We start from the raw sequence: 23,245 nt of genomic DNA on the forward strand, positions 1-23,245 counted from the left end.
GTAAGTCTATGGGGCAATCATACGGTCTATGCGGGGGAAGCTGATCGGCTTTTCTTTTGTCGCATATGTCAGCGAAGTCACGGTAAACCGGGGGTAAAACAGGTACCTGTACAGTGCCCTCCGTATTTGATGTTACTGGAACCGGAACAGTTGGACAAATGGTCGGACCACTCTGTGGTGGGAAGGATATTTCTTTAGTCTCCCAATCGATGACGGGATTTGTAGACCGTAGCCACGGAATACCTAAAATAATCGGAAAATGAGGAGAAGAAATTATCATGAAAACAAGGGTCCCCTGCTGACCTGGCTTCATCACGCATTCGAGTGGTACGGTTTCCCGATCCACTGGTCCGGAGACTAACGGAGATCCGTCTACCGTCTCCATGGTAACCGGTGAGGATCTTTGCTGGGTCCGGATACCGTGTTTCCTGGCAAAGGAAGAGTCCATGAAATTTCCCCCTGCCCCAGAGTCTATCATTGCAGAGGTAGGAATTAGCTGTCCCTCCCAACGGATCTGAATGGGGAGTGAGCAATGGGTATATTTCCCCTCTGAGTCCTTCGGTGAGGTAGACATTACCGTCAAGGGAAACACCGCATCCAAGTGTCCACTTGCCTCAGAGATATCGGACTCTGCGTCCGTGTTGTCACACTCTGCCATGGCTGCCAATACCTTATTTGGGCGATTTGGACGTTTCGGGCAGTCGATCAAGAAATGGTCCGATTGACCGCAATAGAAACACAAACGCTCACGGAGCCGGTGTTCACGACGTTCATTGGTCTCTCGTTTTTGCAGAGAGTCCACTTGCATAGGTACGTCCTCGGCCTCCCGTGGCGTCCTGAGAGCGGGTTCTCTGGAAGGAAACGCAATATTGTTTACACGGTTTACAGCTGCCCATTTTTCCTGTCTACGTTCCGTCAAACGGGTATCAATGCGCACACAGTGCTGGAGAAACAGTTCAAAATCCCCTGGAGATTCGGAACGGGCTAACTCGTCCTTGATGGTACCGGACAAACCTTTTCTGAAAACAGACAATAAAGCATTGTTTCCCCAATCGGTGTCTACCACTAACCTCTTGAACTCAGTGGCGTATTCAACGACAGAACGCTTTCCCTGACGTAAGGAAAGGAGAGCCGCTTCAGCGGTAGCACGGCGATTCGGATCATCAAACATTTGCGCCATTGCATTCAGAAAGTCATCCAGGTGATTCAAACGGATGTCCCGATTCTCTATCATGGGATTAGCCCAAGCCAGTGCTCGTGAGGTTAATAACATGATGATACATAACACCTTTGACCGATCAGAACGGTAATAATCAGAATGTACATCGAAAAACAGTATACATTGGTTAACAAATCCACGGAACTGACTACGATCACCATTGAAACGGAATGGGGGTAACCTAGGCATACCGGCAGTTGATACGGACGTAGTGGGGACGGCTTCCTGAGCCTCCACTCTGACTTGCAAATCCTGTATAGCCGGCCCCAGTACCTGGTGATCATGGCCCAGCTGTGCCTCCACATCTCTAAGTTTATTCTGCACCGCCTCCATCTCCTGCTGCAGGGAGTTAATCATGGAGAAGAGCTGATCTACTCGTGTCTCAGTCATTGCCCCAGCGAAATCCTCTTATGGCCTGAGTATAATGTAATACTTATATATGTTCTGAGGATTTCGATAGCGTAGGGCAATGACAATCAGAGACGAGTTCTTGGTACAAGATATTTTATAATATGTAACCACGGTAGATACACAACGGAAAACACAGCGGTACAAATACACACAATACCTTCCCGAAACGGAGCGAAGGGAATTCCTGGGGCCACGCACCGGACTCCCCCAGGGAAACCACCAGAGCGAACCCCTATACAGGGACTGTCCGGCAATCACCCCGGAAGGCCTAAATGCGCAGCAGCCGGGACACAAGGGGCAAGCGGTAAAAGTCCAGGAGTGTCCGTACGGAATGAATGTCCAGAGTGGTTACGAACCAGAGAGAACCGGGCAGAGTGCTGACCGAAGATGGCAGACGGAATCCGGGCACAGCTTGAGAAACCGGGTAAGGTCCAGTGTCGGTCGGTCGGTAGTCTTTAGGAGGATCCAAAGGCAAACAGGATTAGCAGCAGCAAAGCAGGAGCACACAGCAAGCAGTATACTCAGGCACTGGACTAGGCTTAGAGGCGGCCTTTTAAGCAGCTGGACAGGAAGTAGGGCAACAGAACAGTAAACTCCATGTTAACCGAGGGCAAGCTCATTCAAAAGAGAACTGGAAAACCTGGAAACCTGACAACGGGAGAGGAAGAACGCTGCTGCTCCCCATGCTGTGTAATCACTCAATGAGTAAGCAGAAGCTGTGGGTTGATAAGCGGTGATGTCACCGCTGCCACCGTTGTCATAGTTACCTGACAGGCTGGTTACTATAGAAATGGTGGTCTCAGATCACTTGATTCATGGCGCCGCTATTCACTGGCTGTGGCAGCTAATCCCTGCATGTGGGCTGACTCTGTAAAGAGCACCGACATGCTGGGACGGAGAGCCGACCATGTGCCCGAGCATCTCGCCGGTACACGGCGCTCGCCGAGTATACCAAGTACTGAGATGCTCGGGAGAGCACCACGTACCAGCGAGATGCACTGACAGGACCTAGCATGACGTCATAGCCATGTGACCAGTCTGTAGCCAATGAGACAATACAACATTCACACGTGACTGGTCACATGCTATGACGTCATGGAAGGTCCTTTGGTTACCGGGCGGCACAGAGATGATCGGGCTCGGAAGGAGAAGCGGCAGGAGATAGAGTCTGCAGGACACGTCGCGGGACCTGTAAGTATAAAGAAAATGTTTATTATTAACTGTATTCCTTATTTTACAGCCCCCATCCCATCACATAACTGTAAAGTCCAAGTTCGCGTTATATCAGAACCCGAACGGGAACTTTACAAAACGTTCGGGCGAGGCTCCCGAACATCGGGGGGTTCGCCCATCACTGCTTGCCATCTTTCTGACTGGACATGTCGCATTTTCTTTCTCTCCCTTAGTGGACCTTTTGGCTCACTTTTGTGCCCTCACGTTTTTTCATGTTTTCATATTGATTCCTATTAGCCATGCAAAGAGTGTAAAACAGACAAAAAAATAAAACAAGATTTTAAAAAGTTGGGAATGGAGCAGAAAATGATACCACTCCACTGTCAGCGAGTTGTTGAGGATCCCATGCTCAAAGGCTCTCTACGGTTGATTGTGTAATTGCCCAATTTGTTTACTCCTCGCTTACCTGCATCTCATGCTAAAGTGATTGAATTGTGTTTTGATGTTATTTACTTTACAGTATTCTTTTAAATAAATATGTAACAAATGTAACTTCCCCAGGAGTTATGACAAGGAGGCGATGGGACTGGTGTAGCAAAGTCACAGCTAAATGTTGTCTTTATTACCTTTTTGTTTTTAATAGGGGGAGAGGGGTCTTCCCGGACTAGAAGGACAGCTCGGTTTACCTGGATTTCCAGGACCTGAAGGGCCACCTGGATCTCGAGGTTTGAAGGTAAGAAAAAAACCTTTATGTTCCACATCAGACAAATTAAAGTCAAGTAATTATGCCTTTTGATTGTTCCATAATTTTGTTATTAATTACAATGGTTTTATTATCCCTTATTCGCTAATACAGCTAATAGTGTAGGTGCTCGCCTGCAATTCTTGTTTGCACCATTAGATGGCACTGGAAACATGTACAGTAATAAATACTGTATAAGTAGAAGATAAGTAACAATTAAATATTTATTTTTTGCAAAATATCAGAGATATAAAAATAAATCATAAGCCAGAAGTTTATTTTGGTTTTTTTTGTTAAAATGTAACATATATCTGTTTTTCTATCAGGTAGTTTTACTAAGCTCTTTTGCCAATAACTGGCTGGATTCAAGGCTGCAATTATTGAATTCACCACTAGATGTCAGCAAATACACACATAGAAATATCAGGTTCATTATACTCTTGTATTCCCAGTCAAAAAGGTGTTTTTAGGGCATCTTTTGCCATCCAGCTTGTTAATTTTATTTACTATTTTATTTTTATTGCTTCACAATTTTTCAACAGTATTTTATTCAGATTCCAAGTTGAAATAATAAGATTTTCATATACACAATTTGCTCTGATTTTAGGGTGATGATGGCACACCAGGACCACTCGGACCCAAAGGGATAAGAGTATGCACCTTGTTTTACTGAGTAATATAACTAGATTATGTGTATATTTAGTTCTAGTTCCTGTTTTAATGTGATATTTCTATAAAACCAACATTTGTGACGATATCAGATCAGAATGTAAATTGAGTGGAATGATGTATCATACATATCAACCCTACCTCTTTCTCCTTTCTACCAGTTTGGAGGAACTTGGAATGGAACTTGATTTTTTTTTTTCCTTTTAGGGACCTCCAGGACTTCCAGGATTTCCCGGTGCTCCTGGATTGCCTGTAAGTACAACACTATTGTAATGCTTGCGGCCGGTGTAGGGGTAGCAAGTGATGTTAGTGGACCCACTGGACTACAGGAGGACCCGGACTTGCCAGTTAATGGGAAGACAGAGGTGTAGGCAGGTACCAGCAGGATGGCTGAGGCAGACAGGCAGGCAGGTATGGACAGGTATGGTGGGCACGGCAGGGACAGGGAAGACGGGTGATGGACGCAGGGATAATGGGACAGGAGCTTGGGACCTGACAATTAACTAGCAGACTGATAGCCAAACTAATTAAGGATATTGCACAGGCACCTTCCCTAATGGGAGAGTGCCTTAAATACATAGTGCCTCTCAGCTATAGGAAGTAGCGCGCCAGCCCTTTAAGAAAAGGGTTGGTCTGCGCTCGTCTGCCCTAAGCACACTACCGGGAGACTTGAGCTGCATGCACAGGCCCCATGAGGGGAAGGAGGCAGCAGCACAGATGGATGGCCGGGGGAAGACGTGATCCGGCTGGTGCAGTGAGTAAGTCTGCATCGCTCCAAGGATGCCGGCGCTGTAACTATACTTTCCTGACTATGTTAATTTTGTGATTACTATCCATTTAACCATTCAAATTGTAATTTCAGGGGTTACCTGGGCAGGATGGAGCCCCCGGACCTGCTGGAATTCCAGGATGCAATGGGACAAAGGTATGAAAAATGATTTAGCTATTTGTTTACAAGTGTAAAACTGTCCTGATAATGCACATTTCTAGGTTGTTTGGAGGAAGTAAGACATTATGTACTACTCTACTAAACAAATTAAGGGAACACCTAAATTACACATTGAATCTTGATGAACCAGAGACTTAAGGGGGCTTTACACGCTACAACATTGCTAATGCGAACTCGTTGGGGTCACGGAATTGGTGATGCACATCCGGCCGCATTAGCGATGCCGTTGCGTGTGACACCTATGAGCGATTTTGCATTGTTGCAAAAACGTGCAAAAACGTGCAAAATAGCTCATCGGTGACATGGGGGTCCATTCTCAAAAATCGTTACTGCAGCAGTAACGAGGTTGTTCGTCGTTCCTGCGACAGCACACATCGCTCTGTGTGACACCACAGGAACGAGGAAGCTCTCCTTACCTGCCTCCCGGCCGCTATGCGGATGTTACGTACCGCTCATCTCCGCCCCTCCGCTTCTATTGGGCGGCCGCTCAGTGAAGTCGCTGTGACGCGGCACGGACCACCCCCTTAGAAAGGAGCCGGTTCTCCGGTCACAGCGACGTCGCTAGGAAGGTAAGTATGTGTGACGGGTCTAGGCGATGTTGTGCGCCACGGGCAGCGATTTGCCCGTGTTGCGCAATAGATGGGGGCGGGTACCCACGCTAGCGATATCGGTACCGATATCGCAGTGTGTAAAGCCCGCTTTAGGTTGAAAATCTTTACTGATTTGTGTAATATGGAGCAAAATGACGTCTCGGCGGTCAATGAGAACTAAAATCATCACCAATAGGAGGCAGGATTCCAAATCACTCAGTGTAAGGTCTGACAGAGGCCCTGAGAATTTCATCCTGGCACCTAACCACAGGCAGGGTCCCATTGGCTATCACATGGAGGTTTGAGGGACAATGCCTCTCCAGACCATCGGTGACCTATCGCAAACCAGTCATGCTGGATTATGTTGCAGGCAATATAATATCCACCTATATCTTCTCCAGTCTCTTATGTCTGGACTCCGATATCAGACCCGTCCATACTGTTGGTTTCTGGTAAATGCCAGTCAAGCTGCCTCATGCTGGGCTGTGAGCACAGGCCCCAATACAAAATGTCGGACCCTATGGAGGTTGTTTCTGACAGTTTGGTTACAAACATGCATCCTAAGCAAATACTCTGTACGTGTGTTGGGAAATCATATAGCAATAAATGGTGAGAGATTATGTGCCAGCACCTATCTATTCAGTGGTGGACAAATGCCGGACAGAATGGAGGAAAGTGAGAGTCCCATTGTGGATATAGTTGCAGGTCCCAGAGGTGGGATCTGAATCTATCGGGCATGTATGGCATTTCCAATGAATGTGCCATAAATGTCTCTTTACATGTTTCTTTGTTTGAAAAAGTATGTAGAAATGTAATTTATCATCTCCATTAACCCTAGTAAAAAAAACACTGTTCAACCACTTTAATACTCTTCTCTATGTTGTAGGGTGATCGTGGTTTTCCAGGAGGCTCAGGAATTCCAGGGCTTCAAGGTCCACAGGTAAGCATGTACTCATGGGTCAATACCTTCTTATAGTGATGGCGTATGGCTATAATATGCCAATGCTCCATGGTCACTGCAGGTATATTGCACCCTGACCACCGTCTGTGCTGGGGAACTGTGGCACAGCTCAATTTAAGTAATTAGGGTGCTATCAGCTTCCTGCATAGTTGGGTGGTCATAGTGCTGATGTGCAGGGAAAAATAGTGACAAAACTAAAAATGTTGAATCCATGCGGCCGTCAATTTATTCTCATTATTGGTTGTAGTCACTGATATTGGATCTACATCAATCATAAAATCATGGTATATTCTAATGATATCATGGAAATACAGCCTTACGTATTGTGCCCAGGGCCCATGTTCTACACTGCACAAATGGTCTAACCAAAACCAACTCACAAAAATAGAACCAAGTAAAAAAGTAAAATATATTATCTTTTTTGTGAAAAAATTAAAACATAGAGTGCAATAGCAGGAACAGTACACAAGATGGCAGCACAAAACAGCAGGAGAAGACAGGTCATTTGAAACGTATAATATCAGTATGTCACTAGAGATTGTGTTTACAAATTCCAAACCCTCAACATATCCTACACACAATAAAGCCCAAGCCAGAGCAAATGGTCAAAGTGTAGAGAAAACACAAACAATGGTGCACAATATAGATAAATGTAAGTATTAAAGCTAACCTATGGACATATCCTCCTGCTGGAATGGCAAAGGGCCCCGATGTGCGTTTCGGCAAAACCTTCATCAGGATGCTGTAGGTAATGATCAAATGGTCTGTAGGTAATTTTATCTGCATTTTATATTTAGTTTGAGTCATTTATATTATAAATATAAAGGAGTGTTCCCAGCTTGGAAGGTAATGACAATTAGTAGGACATATGCCAACAATATGTCATCTTTTACGATGGTCTGAAGACCGCTCAATGTCACTAGTCCTGAGTTATTGCGTTTTATGTTAAATGTGCTATTTTTATCTTCTTTCAGGGTCCCCCCGGATTACCAGGATTAAAAGTAAGACTGCAGATAAAATAATATCTCTTTTTATTTGAAAAGTCAGACTAATCAAACATTTTCAATAGAAATCCAACAATATTGTATATAGAAATTATGTATATATATATTTATTTATACACAACAAAGGAGAAAAAGAGCGTTAAACTGCTCAAGAGAATAATTATTCACGATTATAGAAGTCAATAACAAACCACACACATCAATATGTAAAAAAGGGCCCTTGTCCTGTGCTCTTTTTTACATATTGATGTGTGTGGTTTGTTATTGACTTCCATTGTTAATAAAGATTCTCTTGAGTGGTTTAACTCGCTTTTACTCCTCTCTTGCATTGTTCTATTGAGTTACCTATAGGACAGAAATGTGTCCATAACACTGGACCTTTTTTTGTCCTAACACTTTCTTTTTGCTGGATATATATATGTAATACATACTCTGCATAAATAAGTACCCCCCCTATGTAAGGTAAGATTTGAATCAATATCGCACTGAACACAAGAACAATTTTCAGAATTTTGACAAGACTAAAGTGGCCTTTACACGCTGCGACATCGCTAGCGATGTCGCGAGCGATAGCAGCCGCCCACGTCGGTGGCGAGTCACGGGGTGATCGCTGCCATAGCGAACAATATCACTACGGCAGCGTCACACGCAATTACCTCTTCACCGACATCGCTGTGGCCGCCGAACAATCTCTTCTTTAAGGGGGAGGTTCGTGCGGCATCACAGCGGCGTCACCAAGTGGCCAACCAATAGAAACGGAGGAGCAGAGATGAGCGGGCGGAACATCCCGCCCACCTTCTTCCTCATTGCGGGCGGCCGCAGTTACAGTGATGTTCCCCGTTCCTGCTGTGTCACACATAGCTATGTGTGCTGCCACAGGAACGACGAACAACCTGCGTCCTGCAAGAGCAACGATAATTGGGGTTAGATTAGGTGAGTCATTTTGATCGTTAATGGTTGTTTGTGCGTTTTACACGCAACGATGTCGCTAACAAGGCCGGATTTGTGTCACGAATTCCGTGACCCCAACGACATCTCGTTAGTGATGTCGTTGCGTATAAAGCTCGCTTAAGTTTCATAGAATATTTTTTTTTTTACCCCCCCTAACATGAAAGTGAGATTAATAATATACCTTTCATTACAAAATCTTCAGTTTTACTCAAATTAGTTGATGCAAAAATGAATACACCCCACATCAATAACTACGACATTTAATGTTTTGTATGCTGTCAATAATTTTTAAAGTCAGGACTAAGGGGTACTTTGCACGTTGCGACATCGCTACTGCGATGTCGTCGGGGTCAAATCAAAAGTGACGCACATCCGGCGCCAGTAACGACGTCGCAACGTGTAAAACCTAGAGGCACCGATAAACGATCGCAAAAGCGTCGTAAATCGGTGATCTGTGTAGTGTCGGTCATTTCCATAATTTCGCTGCAGCGACAGGTACGATGTTGTTCCTCGTTCCTGCGGCAGCACACATCGCTGTGTGTGGAGCCGCAGGAGCGAGGAACTTCTCCTTACCTGCCTCCACCGGCTATGCGGAAGGAAGGAGGTGGGAGGGATGTTTACGTCCCGCTCATCTCTGCCCCTCCGCTTCTATTGGCCGCCTGCCGTGTGACGTCGCAGGGCAGGTAAGTGCGTGTGAAGCTGCCGTATATCGTATATATGCGTATATCGCATCTGCGACGGGGGCGAGGACTATCGCGCTCAGCATCGCTACAATCAGCTAGCGATGTCGCAACGTGCAAAGTACCCCTAAGACTTCTAGGCATGGAATGAACAAGGTGGCAACATATTGTTCCATCTATATTTTTCCATTCTTGAAGAGAGACCTATTTTAAAGTCCAATGCTGGATGGAGAGTGATGACAACTTGTCTCTTCAGAATTCCCCATAGATATTCGATTGGGTTCAGATCAGGAGACAAGCCTATTGGGGGTGTACTCATTTATTCTGAGCACTGTATATATATCTTTCATGTAAATAATGTTTTATGTCAATGCTACAACATATTTATTTTATGGTGATGAAGACATCAGTATAGGTGGAGAAGTAAGAATTGAAGTTGAATACACCCTGTTATTCTCTTTCTAGCCTAGGAGCCCTCCATACGTCCAATGTACTTACTTCTTATTAGCCTGTTTTTGCATTTTTAACTGGAATTAGATGTTTTATTGAAAGCATTGGTCTATATGCATTTTATCAGAAACTATTCTTTGGTGGTTTTAATACACTAGTGGAGTGACAGATGTCAAGAAGCTGTGTTCATTTTTTGTAATGATTTTCGATCTATTATTTATTATTTTAAGTGGACTTATTCTGAATGTATTTGTGCTATAGAGACAGCCCATGTGGATATTATGGGGCCTTTGGAAAAGGAGTGTATTTTGGCCCTGATTGTTTTTACCTTTTATCCTATGACATAACTGAAGTGTTGCAATTTATGTTTCAACCACTAGATGTCATCAGTGATCTTCTTATGCACATTTTGTTAAATGCACTTTCAATTGTTTTCTGTAGGGGGAGCCAGGAGAAATCATTCCTTTTTCTCAGCCAGGACAAAAAGGGGAACCAGGACTACCGGGTCTCCCAGGTTTACCAGTAAGTTTTTAAGGGTTGACATTATCTATTTTTTTCAGTGCAATACTCCATGCATATCATTAAATACATAATATTTGGCACCTAACAATACATGTGCAGGTATTGTACAGTTTATATCAATTAAGAACAGAATACCTAAGTCCATAATTAATAAAGACACTGACTAAAGTCACCAAAAACTACATATGTACCAATAATTGACTTTCATGTGAGCATATTTTTTTAAATAATGTCTAAAATAGACAATTCATAAGAGAAAATATACATATATCACTTTATTAGGGACATCAAACAATTGCATAGAAAACACAAAGTGTTATAAAAACAAAAAAAACAAAGGGCAATGTGATCCATTAGGAGAATCAAAAATTAATGTATAACAAGTCACAGCAATGAAATGCAATACAGATGTAAATGGCAAAAATGCAAGACACGGTTATATGCCAGATAATTGAATATTGCAAAATATTGCACAGTAGTCCCTGTATTAATTGCACAAATGTCCCGACAGGCAGTAGAATGTCCTACTATAAGAAATATATAGGTAGAGCAATACCCAATAAGAGACATCTGCAAGCCCAATCATATAAAAGGCATAATGAAACCATGTGCAAATGATAGCTATAGGGTGCCCATGATAGAACGGTATGTGCAAATATATAAGGTTAAATATGTAGACCCTGGAAAATATAGGATAAAGGATACAATGACCCACCAAGGCACCGTACTACAAGACCCAATGGAACATACCACCCTGCTCCAAGACGCGCGTTTCGCATTAGCTTCGTCAGGAGGTTGTACAGTTTATATTGGGTTGTATATGTTTGTCTAAGATTGCATTAATATGTCAATGAGTACAATTACATATCCCAGTGTTACTCGCATCTGTTATTTTTTCATATCTTTCAATAATTACAATAAAATGGAAGTTGTAAGTGTCATGCAATGTTCTGCTCTGCACTCGCTGGTTGTCATGACAGCATCAGACTCTGTTCACACTGCAGAGTCTGAAAGGCAACCGGAGGTCTCTTACTTGTTCAGCCAGAGCTCGGCAGTTTCATGGTCACTGCTCATCAGTCCAGCAGGAGTTAATCCCTGCTGGCTGGTGAACCGCTGCTAGGAGCTGAGGTTGCTAATGACTACTCACAGCCGCCTCTACCCTAAGTGCTGGATCTGGTTCCTCATTGCCGATAATAGCTCCAGTGATTCCTGTCCTAGCATATGATCCAGTTACTGGTGATCTGTTGTATGATCTTGTGTGGTTTGAATATATCTCTGTTGTCAGTATATTTCCTCCCTGTGCACATTTTGTCTCTCCCCTGGGTCTAATTGTAGTGTGTTATATGTTTTTCTGGTTCTCCTCTGTCTGCGTTATTTCTATGGTTTGTTACTTTGGTTCCAGCCCTCCCCAGGGGTGGGGGAGAGGGGTTATTAGACCAGAGTATGGACAGAAGTTAGCATCATGCTGGCTGTCGAGACCATCAAGCGTATCTCTGGGATAAGGGACAGAACAGTGTCCTCAGTCTGAGGGCCAGTCTAGGTGCCCCTGCTTCTGTTAGCCATCACTCCTGTGACAATACGTTTGCATACACTTGAGTGGAAGTCATTAGATTGCTTATTTATCTGCTCCACAGATTAACAAACTTTAATACATCTACAAGGTATGGCACTTCCAACCAGGAGACACCATCATAGCCTGTATAAAAGCCAAGGCAGGGAATGCAGCAACTGAATGAAAGAATGTCACAGCTCAGCAATAGAGATTGGCAGTCAGAGCCATAAAACACTGAATAAACATTTCAGATAGTGTGTGACAGCGCAGCAGTGAAGGACAGTTGCCTATATATGTTGAGGTCCCTTTCACATTTTTAGCACTATAAAAAGCTTGTGTTAAAGGGGTTCTCTGAGAATTTGAATAAAGTAAATAAGTGAAATAAATTATACACATGTAAATATTAGTTTTTTTCTAAATTCCATTATTTAGCAAAAAAGGTATGCTTTATCTAGTGCACTCTGTCGCTATATTAAAGATTTCAAAACTAAAATTCACATTTCAAATTGGCTCTACTGCTGGAAAAAAGTATCTTGCTGTGATATTCCGTGAAGGTTCTTTATTAACCACTATGCTATTCAATACAGTAATGACAACTTATTCAAGTGTAAAAGGAAAAACTTGAGAAAGACGTCAGTACAGCCTTGAAAAATGAAGTGGTTAGTAAAGAACCTTTAAGGAATATTGCAGCAAGAGACTTTTTTTCTAGCTGCGCAGCCAATTTTAAACGTGACTTTTATCCTGTTTTGGAAAGCTTTCATCTGATGGATTCTCCTCCAGCCACCAGGCTGCAGCAGCTGGTTATTTAAACCTTTACAGTGGTTGTGTCTGTACACAACCACCCCAGGTGAGCCAACCCTATTGTATAATCCATCTCCTATATCAGAGTTTTACCCTATTATGTGCTTCTCTCTGCACAGTTATTGTTTCTTTAGGGCTTTAACCCCTTCTTTTTTGTTTTTTGCTCCCGTTTTTCCGAGAGCCGTAACTTTTTTATTTTTCCGTCAATCTTGCCATATAAGGGCTTATTGTTTGCGTGACAAGTTGTACTTTTGAATGGAACCATTAGTTTTACCATATAGTGTACTGGAAAACGGGATAAGAAATTCCAATTGTGGTGAAATTGCAAAAAAAGTGCAATTGCACAATAGTTTTTGGTGTATATTATTCACCATGATCACTATATGGTAAAACTGATGTGTCAGTGTGTTGCCTCAGGTCCGTACAAGTTCGTAGACACCAAACATGTATAGTTTTACTTTTATCTAAGTTATGAAAAAAATTTCAGAAGTTTGTCCAGTAAATGAATTCCGCTTTTCGCGACCTGTAGCGTTCTCATTTTTTGGATCTGGGGCTCAGTGATGGCTTATATTTTGCGTCCATTTTTGCATAGATGCTACATTTTGATCGCCTGTTATTGCATTTTAATGCACTGCTGCGGCGACCAAAAAAACATAATTTTGGCGTTTGGAATTTTTTTGACACTACGCCATTTACCGATCAGGTAATTGATTTTATATTTTGATAGATCGGGCGTTTCTGAATGCAGTGATACCAAATATGTGTATATATATATATATATATATATTTAATGTTTAATTTTCAATGGAGCAAATGGGGGGTAATTTGAACTTTTATTTTTTTTTATTTTTTTTAGATTTTTCAAAACTTTTTTTTTTTTTTTAGATATTTATTTATTTTACTAGTCCTTCTAAGGGACTTTATGGATTAGCAGACTGCTCGCTTGTTAATTTCTCTTGATCAGAGCTGCACAGCTCTGGTCAGCACATATTCAGTGTTCCTGTGAGAGCCGACGCTCTGTTGGCTCTTACAGGAACTACGTCATGATCGCGTCAGGGGTCATCACATGACCCATCACTACCATGGCAACCATCGACTCCCCTCGATCACGTCATGTGGCCACTGATGGTGGCAAGGAACGGCGCAATCCCCACCATGGCCATTTAAATCGCACTGTTACAATTTGACAACGAGATCTAAGTGGCTAGCAGGCACAGGTGGATTGTGGATCCACCCTCGTCTGTTAAGCCTGCTTTACACGTTGCAATTTCGCATACGATATCGTATGCGATTTGCAACGCCCCCATCGTATGTGTGGCACGTTCAATTTGTTGAACGTACCGCACAAACGATTAACCCCCGTCACACGTACTTACCTTCCATACGACCTCGATGTGGGCGGCGAACGTCCACTTCCTGGAGTGGGAGGGACATTCGGCGTCACATCGACGTCACGCGGCAGCCGGCCAATAGAAGTGGAGGGGCAGAGCTGAGCGGGCCATAAACATCCCGCCCACCTCCTTCCTTCCGCATTGTGGGCCGGGAGCCGCAGGACGTAGGTAAGATCTGTTCATCGTTCCCGGGGTGTCACACACTGCGATGTGTGCTACCCCGGGTACGATGAACAATTTGACGTGCAATTCTAGAGAAAGGTACGATGTACATGCGATGAACGTTTTAACGTTCAATCGCAATCGCACGTACCTGTCACACACTGCAATGTAACTTACGATGTCGGATGTGCGTCACTTACAACGTGACCCCGCCGACACATTGTAAGATACATTGCAGCGTGTAAAGCAGGCTTTAGACTCACATGTCTGCTGATCAAATCACCAGACATGTGCTGGGATCACCGCCGGCTTACCGCAATACGACCATTGACATACCAGTACATTATTGGTCATGAGATGGCAACTGCCATAAATCAGTGTGCACCCAAATTTGTAATCTTTCATCAAATCATTAAAATTTTCTCTCCAGGACAGGAGACAAACTCTAGCGCAGCGCAACCTATTGGAAGTACCGATCCTAAAAGTTAAATGTGGATTTTTAACAATCCTTTCAATATAACTTAGGATATATATGCCAGATCAGAATCCCAATTTGCAGACACGGTGTTTCGGGGTGCTTGCCCCTCATCAGTGCAAAGTATGGGGTGTCTGATCTGGCTATGAGAAGCTTTGTGGGATCACGGGGGGACACTATTCTCCTTATGGAGACTTTGCAAGCCAGTCTGACTGGATGCTAGTAAGGGGACTTATAGCTGCCATGCCCCTCTGCAAAATATTCAAATTTTCTCTCCAGGACAGGAGACAAACTCTAGCGCAGCGCCACCTATTGGAAGTAGCGATCCTAAAATATATGTCATTCTTCCAATACATAGGAGTTGGATTTGCTCCACTTTAATGGTTGTTTTTGCAAGAAGCATAAAGTACATAAATGCCCTCAAAGTTCTAATACTTTTAACAGATTTCAAGTAACATAATAAAACAAGTACAAACTTGCATAAAGTAGCTACAAAGAGAGTTGTTGTTACTGCGCGCCTTGTAAAATAATGTCTCTATTTCTATACAGGGTCTACTTGGTCCCCAAGGAGTTCAGGGTCCAGTTGGGCGTCCAGGGTCTGCAGGCTTACCGGTAAAGTATGATTAGTATATTCAATTAAAAATTATTTCCATTGCTTAACAGTAACGCTTGGGCTTAGTTCAGTGTAAGCCGCAGTACATGAAAAATAGCAAATAAATGCCAAAAGAAGCCTTAATACAGGTTCTAATATGTCTTCTTTTTTTAAGGGACCTCCTGGAACCCCCGGATTTCCAGGAGCGAAGGTGGGAACCGTCCGGTTTCATTTTAAGTAGTTGCCTACTTTCATAGTATTTTTCACCATATCACTAACTCTTTTCTTAATTTGATATCATTAGGGTAACATGGGCTTAAATTTCCAAGGATCAAAAGGAGAAAAGGTATGCTATACTAATGCCACAGAGTACTTTACGTTTTTATTTTCTTTTTTTATGGTGTTAAAAACCTTAAGCAATGAGATTATCAGCCTCTTAACCTACTGCTATAATAACCTTTTTTCTTAGGGAGACCCAGGTCTTCAAGGACCCCCTGGACCACCCGGGCAGTCAACAGAACAGAAGCAACCAGACGATGAAAGTGCAGTCCTAAAAGGAGACAGGGTTGGCATAGAAATAATTACTTAATAATTGTAATATTCTTTTATTTGTCATTTGGTCCCAGAGCGCTTAGCAGAAATGGGATGTATTGCTAAATCTCTGACCATGAACAAGTATATGTATATGTCATCAAAAACTATCCTGTTTGCAGTTACAGTTACAAGAGGATAGTTTCTCCACAGATCTGTATGGTCATATTCCATAGCCATTAATAAATGTAATTGGCAAGTGTGAGCGCTGCATGGGCTATTTTACTTCCAAAATAGTTAGGATCAGATATGCAAGCAGAGAAAGAAAAAAAAAATATATATATATATATATATACATAATATATTTATTTCCAAAAAAGAACTCATGCTACTGATGTATAATGGAGATATAATGCTGGAAGTCATGGTTAAATAGACGTAAATGTAAAGCTGGCCATCACCCTTTAGAGCAACATTCCTACACAAACATAGTAAATATCCATGAACAGTATATAAATATAAGAACGGCTTTCAAACCATGTGGGTAACACAGTAGAAAATTCAGCACATAGGGAGTTGTGGTACTGTAGAAAGGAAGCTGTGGGGCCATCATACTGTATATAGGGAGCTGTTGGCTTCTCATATTGTATATAGGGAGTTTTGGGTCCATCACAGTGTATACATGGATCTGTGGGCACCATCAGAATGTATATAGGGAGTTGTAAGGGCCATAATAGTGTATATATAGACCCATGGGGGCCGTCATACTGTATATAGGGAGATGTGGGACGATCATACTCTATCATACTCTATATAGAGAGTTGTAGGGCCATCATACTGTATAAAGTGAGCTGTGGGGCCATGATTTTATATATTGGAAGTTGTGAGGACCATTGTACTGTATACAGAGAGCAGTAGGGGCCTCCAACTGTATATAGCTAGCTGTTGTGACATCATACTGTATATAGAAAGCTGTTGGGTCATCATACTGTATATAGAGAGCTATTGGGACATCATTTTGTATATATATGGAGCTATAAGACATCATACTGTATATAGAGAGCTGTTGGGACATCATACTGTATAAATGGAGCTGTTGGGACATCATCTATATATATAATTGCCTTATTCTGTCTGTCTGTCTGTCTGTCATGCTCCAAAATTGTGTCACCGTGACAGTGTCACCGTGACATGTCCTTACGGTGACACAAAGCTGATTGGCCGCTGGGCTCGCCATGGCCCCGCCCCCCCACACCGATTGGCCGCTCGCCCAGGCTGCGCCCCCACACGGATTGGCCAGCCGCTCGCCCAGCCTCCGCCCCCCCCACAGATTGGCCTCTCGCCCCGGCACCCTGCAGGCATTGGCAATTCGGCCACGCCACGCCCCGCTCCCCTCACGCAACGCACGTTAGCTCTTGCCCCGCCCACCTCCCCCCGCGCATTCCCCGAACTGACAGGGCTGTCACGGAGGTGAGTACTGTACTCCCCCCCCCTCTCCCCCCCCCGCGCATTCCCCGAACTGACACGGCTGTTAAGGGGGGTGAGTACTGTACTTCCCCCCCCCCATCCCCCATCCCCCGCTCGCACGGGAGTGGTGTGGGCTCCCGTGCGAGCGGGGGACGGGATACGTTGGCATGGTTACAAGCGCATCGAGGTCCTGTAGCGGCGGAAGATCCACACGCACACACACACACACACACACATCAGCTCACACTCACTCTCACACTCACTCTCACACACACCTCACACACACCTCACACACACATCACATCGCATCCACACACTCACAGCATCCGGCGATATCCCTTGCTTCTCGGCCTCGATACTGTGCTGTTGTGACCTTCCAGGACCTGACGGAGGATCACATGGCCAGAAGCATGTGGTATCTCCGGATGTTGTGACTGTGAGCGCGTATGTGCGATATCGTCAGTGTCTGTGTGTGTGAGTGTATGCGATCGGGTGTGTGTGTGTCGGGATCGGGTGTGTGTGAGTGGATGCGATCGTGTGTGTGAGTGGATGCGATCGTGTGTGTGAGTGGATGCGATCGTGTGTGTGAGTGGATGCGATCGTGTGTGTGAGTGTCGGGATCGGGTGTGTGTGAGTGTATGCGATCGTGTGTGTGAGTGGATGCGATCGTGTGTGTGAGTGTCGCCAGAGGAGGGGACAGAGAGGGGCTGAGGCTGGGGACAGAGAGGGGCTGAGGCTGGGGACAGAGAGGGGCTGAGGCTGGGGACAGAGAGGGGCTGAGGCTGGGGACAGAGAGGGGCTGAGGCTGGGGACAGAGAGGGGCTGAGGCTGGGGACAGAGAGGGGATGATGCTGGGGACAGAAGGCTGATGCTGCGGGTAGAGAGGCTGATGCTGATGCAGCATGGGGGATGGATTACAATGGGGGGTGCGCAGCATGGGGGATGGAGCACGTTTGGGAGTGCGCAGCATGGGGAATGGAGCACGTTTGGGAGTGCGCAGCATGGCGGATGGAGCACGTTTGGGAGTGCGCAGCATGGCGGATGGAGCACGTTTGGGAGTGCGCAGCATGGCGGATGGAGCACGTCTGGGAGTGCGCAGCATGGCGGATGGAGCACGTTTGGGAGTGCGCAGCATGGCGGATGGAGCACGTTTGGGAGTGCGCAGCATGGCGGATGGAGCACGTTTGGGAGTGCGCAGCATGGCGGATGGAGCACGTTTGGGAGTGCGCAGCATGGCGGATGGAGCACGTTTGGGAGTGCGCAGCATGGCGGATGGAGCACGTTTGGGAGTGCGCAGCATGGCGGATGGAGCACGTTTGGGAGTGCGCAGCATGGCGGATGGAGCACGTTTGGGAGTGCGCAGCATGGCGGATGGAGCACGTTTGGGAGTGCGCAGCATGGCGGATGGAGCACGTTTGGGAGTGCGCAGCATGGCGGATGGAGCACGTTTGGGAGTGCGCAGCATGGCGGATGGAGCACGTTTGGGAGTGCGCAGCATGGCGGATGGAGCACGTTTGGGAGTGCGCAGCATGGCGGATGGAGCACGTTTGGGAGTGCGAAGCATGGCGGATGGAGCACGTTTGGGAGTGCGCAGCCTGGCGGATGGAGCACGTTTGGGAGTGCGCAGCATGGCGGATGGTGCACGTTTGGGAGTGCGCAGCATGGCGGATGGTGCACGTTTGGGAGTGCGCAGCATGGCGGATGGAGCACGATGGGAAGTGCACAACACACCACACACACACACACACACACTGGGAACCACAAACAACTGCCCTACACAGACACCTACACACACAGACAACGCTGCACACACACAACACCCAACACACAAACACCGCGGCACACACAAATATACGCACATACCGCACAACACACACATTGCACAAAACATACCTCCCCCCAAAACACACCACACACACACAAACCGCGCAACACACAACGCTACAGACACACAGCGCTCCACAAACAACGCAACACACATACAACACCGCTCTCACCCCCGTCACACCCAGACAACACCCAGAACATCTACAGCGCCTACACAAACACTTGGTAACTACACACAACATATATATATATAACAAAAATCATACATGAACTACACAATACGTAAATTCTAGAATACCCGATGCGTAGAATCGGGCCACCTTCTAGTCTATATATATAATTGCCTTATTCTGTCTGTCTGTCTGTTTGTCATGCTCCAAAATTGTGTCCTTACGGTGACACAAAGCTGATTGGCCGCTGGGCTCGCCATGGCCCCGCCCCCCACACGGATTGGCCTCTCGTCTTGGCTCTCTGCAGGCCCCGCCCCCCTCACGCAATGCACGCTCGCTCTGGCCCAACTGACACGGAGCTCCGACTCCCAGGTGAGTACACACACACACATCAGATCACACTCACTCTCACACACACCTCACACATCACATCCACACACTCACAACATCCTGGGATATCGCTTGCTTCTACACCGGCTCCGTCACGATCCCAGCAGCGCCAGACATAACCTTGCGATGCTGGGATCTTGACGGAGTCCGTGAACGCTGGTAACCATTATACACATCGGGTAACTAAGGTCCCTTGGTTACCCGATGTGTATCATAGTTACCAGTGTACACCGGCTCCGTCACGATCCCAGCAGCGCCAGACATAACCTTGCGATGCTGGGATCTTTACGGAGCCCGTGAACGCTGGTAACCATTATACACATCGGGTAACTAAGGTCCCTTGGTTACCCGATGTGTATCATAGTTACCAGTGTACACCGGCTCCGTCACGATCCTAGCAGCGCCAGACATAACCTTGCGATGCTGGGATCTTGACGGAGCCCGTGAACGCTGGTAACCATTATACACATCGGGTAACTAAGGTCCCTTAGTTACACGATGTGTATCATAGTTACCAGTGTACACCGGCTCCCGGTACACATGTGCAGGGAGCCGGCATTATACTCCTCTCCCCCCAGGACTACTCCTCCTATTACAGTCCTCCTATTATACTCCTCTCTGAGTATAATAGGAGAACTATTATAGCATGGGGGATGTAGCACGATGGGGGGTGCGCAGCATGGGGGATGTAGCACGATGGGGTGCGCAGCATGGGGGATGTAGCACGATGGGGAGTGAGCAGCATGGGGGATGTAGCACGATGGGGAGTGCGCAGCATGGGGGATGTAGCACGATGGGGGGTGCGCAGCATGGGGGATGGAGCACGATGGGGGGTGCGCAGCATGGGGGATGTAGCACGATGGGGAGTGCGCAGCATGGGGGATGTAGCACGATGGGGAGTGCGCAGCATGGGGGATGTAGCACGATGGGGACTGCGCAGCATGGGGGATGTAGCACGATGGGGAGTGCGCAGCATGGGGGATGTAGCACGATGGGGAGTGCGCAGCATGGGGGATGTAGCACGATGGGGGATGTAGCACGATGGGGAGGTGCGCAGCATGGGGGATGTAGCACGATGGGGAGTGCGCAGCATGGGGGATGTAGCACGATGGGGAGTGCGCAGCATGGCGGATGGAGCACGATGGCGGGTGCGCAGCATGGGGGATGTAGCACGATGGGGAGTGCGCAGCATGGGGGATATAGCACGATGGGGGATGTAGCACGATGGGGGATGTAAAACGATGGGGGGTGCGCAGCATGGGGGATGTAGCACGATGGGGAGTGCGCAGCATGGGGGATGTAGCACGATGGGGAGTGCGCAGCATGGGGGATGTAGCATGATGGGGAGTGCGCAGCATGGGGGATGTAGCACGATGGGGAGTGCGCAGCATGGCGGATGTAGCACGATGGGGAGTGCGCAGCATGGCGGATGGAGCACGATGGCGGGTGCGCAGCATGGGGGATGTAGCACGATGGGGAGTGCGCAGCATGGGGGATGTAGCACGATGGGGGATGTAGCACGATGGGGGATGTAGCACGATGGGGGGTGCGCAGCATGGGGGATGTAGCACGATGGGGAGTGCGCAGCATGGGGGATGTAGCACGATGGGGAGTGCGCAGCATGGGGGATGTAGCACGATGGGGAGTGCGCAGCATGGGGGATGTAGCACGATGGGGGGGGTGCAGCATGGGGGATGGAGCATGATGGGGAGTGCGCAGCGTGGAGGATGGAGCACGATGGGGAGTGTGCAGCATGGAGGATGGAGCACGATGAGGAGTGCGCAGCATGGGGGATGGAGCACGATGGGGGGTGCGCAGCATGGCAGATGGAGCACGATGGGAGGTGCACACCTCCCCCCAACACACACACACAGGGAACCACAAACACCGCCATACACAGACACCCACACACACAGACAACGCTGCACACACACAACACCCAACACACAAACACCGCGGCATACATAAATATACGCACATACCGCACAACACACACATTGCACAAAACATACCTCCCCCCAAAACACACCACACCCACACAAACCGCGCAACACACACACACACAACCCGACAGACACACAGCGCTCCACAAACAACGCAACACACATACAACACCGCTCTCACCCCCGCCACACCCAGACAACACCCAGAACATGTACAGCGCCCTACACAAACACTTGGTAACTACACACAACAACATCTATATATATATATATATATATATATCTATATCTATAACAAAAATCATACATGAACTACACAATACGTAAATTCTAGAATACCCGATGCGTAGAATCGGGCCACCTTCTAGTACTGTTTATAAGGAGCTGTTGGGACCATCAAACTGTATATAGGGAGCTGTTGATAACCTTGTACTGTTTACAGGGAGCTGTTTGGGCCATCATCGTCATGCTGAAGGATGTTGCAGGCAGCAGATCACTCTCCATGGTGTCTCTAGACCATGGGTCCCCAACTCCAGTCCTCGAGGGCCGCCAACAGTGCATGTTTTCAGGATTTCCTTAGTATTGCATATGTGATAATTTAATCACCTGCACAGTTGATGATTCCAACACCCATGCAATGCTAAGGAAATCCTGAAAACATGTACTGTTGGCGGCCCTCGAGGACTGGAGTTAGGGAACCCTGCTCTAGACTCTGCCACGTCTGTCACATGTGCTCAGTGTGACCTGCTTTCATCTGTGAAGAGCACAGGGCGCCAGTGGTGAATTTGGAAATCCTGGTCTTCTGTGGCAAATGCCAAGCGTCCTGCACGGTGTTGAGCAGTGAGCACAACCCCCATCTGTGGACGTCGGGCCCTCATGCCTTCCTCATGGAGTCGGTTTCTAACCGTTTGTGCAGACACATGCACATTTGTGGCCTGCTGGAGGTCATGTTGCAGGGCTCTGGCAGTGCTCCTCCTGTTCCTCCTTGCACAAAGGCGGAGGTAGCGGTCCTGCTTCTGGGTTGTTGCCCCCCTACAGCCCCCTCCACGTCTCCTGGATGTACTGGCCAGTCTCCTGGTAGTGCCTCCATCCACCCTTTCCAAGGAGTTGGGCCTACCTGTCTCCACTGTTGGGAGCATCATCCGGAAGTGGAAGGCTTATGGAACTACTGTTAGCCTTCCACGTCCTGGACAGCCTTTGAAAGTTTTCACCCGTGCTGAGGCCAGGCTTGTCCGAAGAGTCAAGGCTAACCCAAGGACAACAAGGAAGGAGCTCCGGGAAGATCTCATGGCAGTGGGGACATTGGTTTCAGTCAATACCATAAGTAACGTACTCCACCGCAATGGTCTCCGTTCCAGACGAGCCTGTAAGGTACCTTTACTTTCAAAGCGTCATGTCAAGGCTCGTCTACAGTTTGCTCATGATCACTTGGAGGACTCTGAGACAGACTGGTTCAAGGTTCTCTGGTCTAATGAGGCCAAGATCGAGATCTTTGGTGCCAACCACACATGTGACGTTTGGAGACTGGATGGCACTGCATACGACCCCAAGAATACCATCCCTACAGTCAATCATGGTGGTGGCAGCATCATGCTGTGGGGCTGTTTCTCAGCCAAGGGGCCT

The 23,245-nt window shown here is 46.6% G+C and overlaps 1 protein-coding gene across 1 annotated transcript in view; it reads left to right on the forward strand.

Moving 5' to 3' along the window:
- The window catches only part of COL4A5 (collagen type IV alpha 5 chain), a 354,376-nt gene that overhangs the window by 154,618 nt on the left and 176,513 nt on the right, over positions 1 to 23,245 (forward strand). Inside the window, exons 3-13 of the mRNA XM_075323931.1 lie at positions 3,447 to 3,536; positions 4,153 to 4,197; positions 4,422 to 4,466; positions 5,077 to 5,139; positions 6,640 to 6,693; positions 7,689 to 7,715; positions 10,241 to 10,321; positions 15,252 to 15,314; positions 15,470 to 15,505; positions 15,599 to 15,640; positions 15,764 to 15,859. Coding sequence (XP_075180046.1) covers positions 3,447 to 3,536; positions 4,153 to 4,197; positions 4,422 to 4,466; positions 5,077 to 5,139; positions 6,640 to 6,693; positions 7,689 to 7,715; positions 10,241 to 10,321; positions 15,252 to 15,314; positions 15,470 to 15,505; positions 15,599 to 15,640; positions 15,764 to 15,859 — 642 coding nt within the window. The remainder of the gene's footprint in view (positions 1 to 3,446; positions 3,537 to 4,152; positions 4,198 to 4,421; positions 4,467 to 5,076; positions 5,140 to 6,639; positions 6,694 to 7,688; positions 7,716 to 10,240; positions 10,322 to 15,251; positions 15,315 to 15,469; positions 15,506 to 15,598; positions 15,641 to 15,763; positions 15,860 to 23,245) is intronic.

This window comes from Anomaloglossus baeobatrachus, chromosome 9 (genome assembly GCF_048569485.1).
Source record: "Anomaloglossus baeobatrachus isolate aAnoBae1 chromosome 9, aAnoBae1.hap1, whole genome shotgun sequence".
In the NCBI taxonomy this organism is placed as follows: domain Eukaryota; kingdom Metazoa; phylum Chordata; class Amphibia; order Anura; family Aromobatidae; genus Anomaloglossus; species Anomaloglossus baeobatrachus.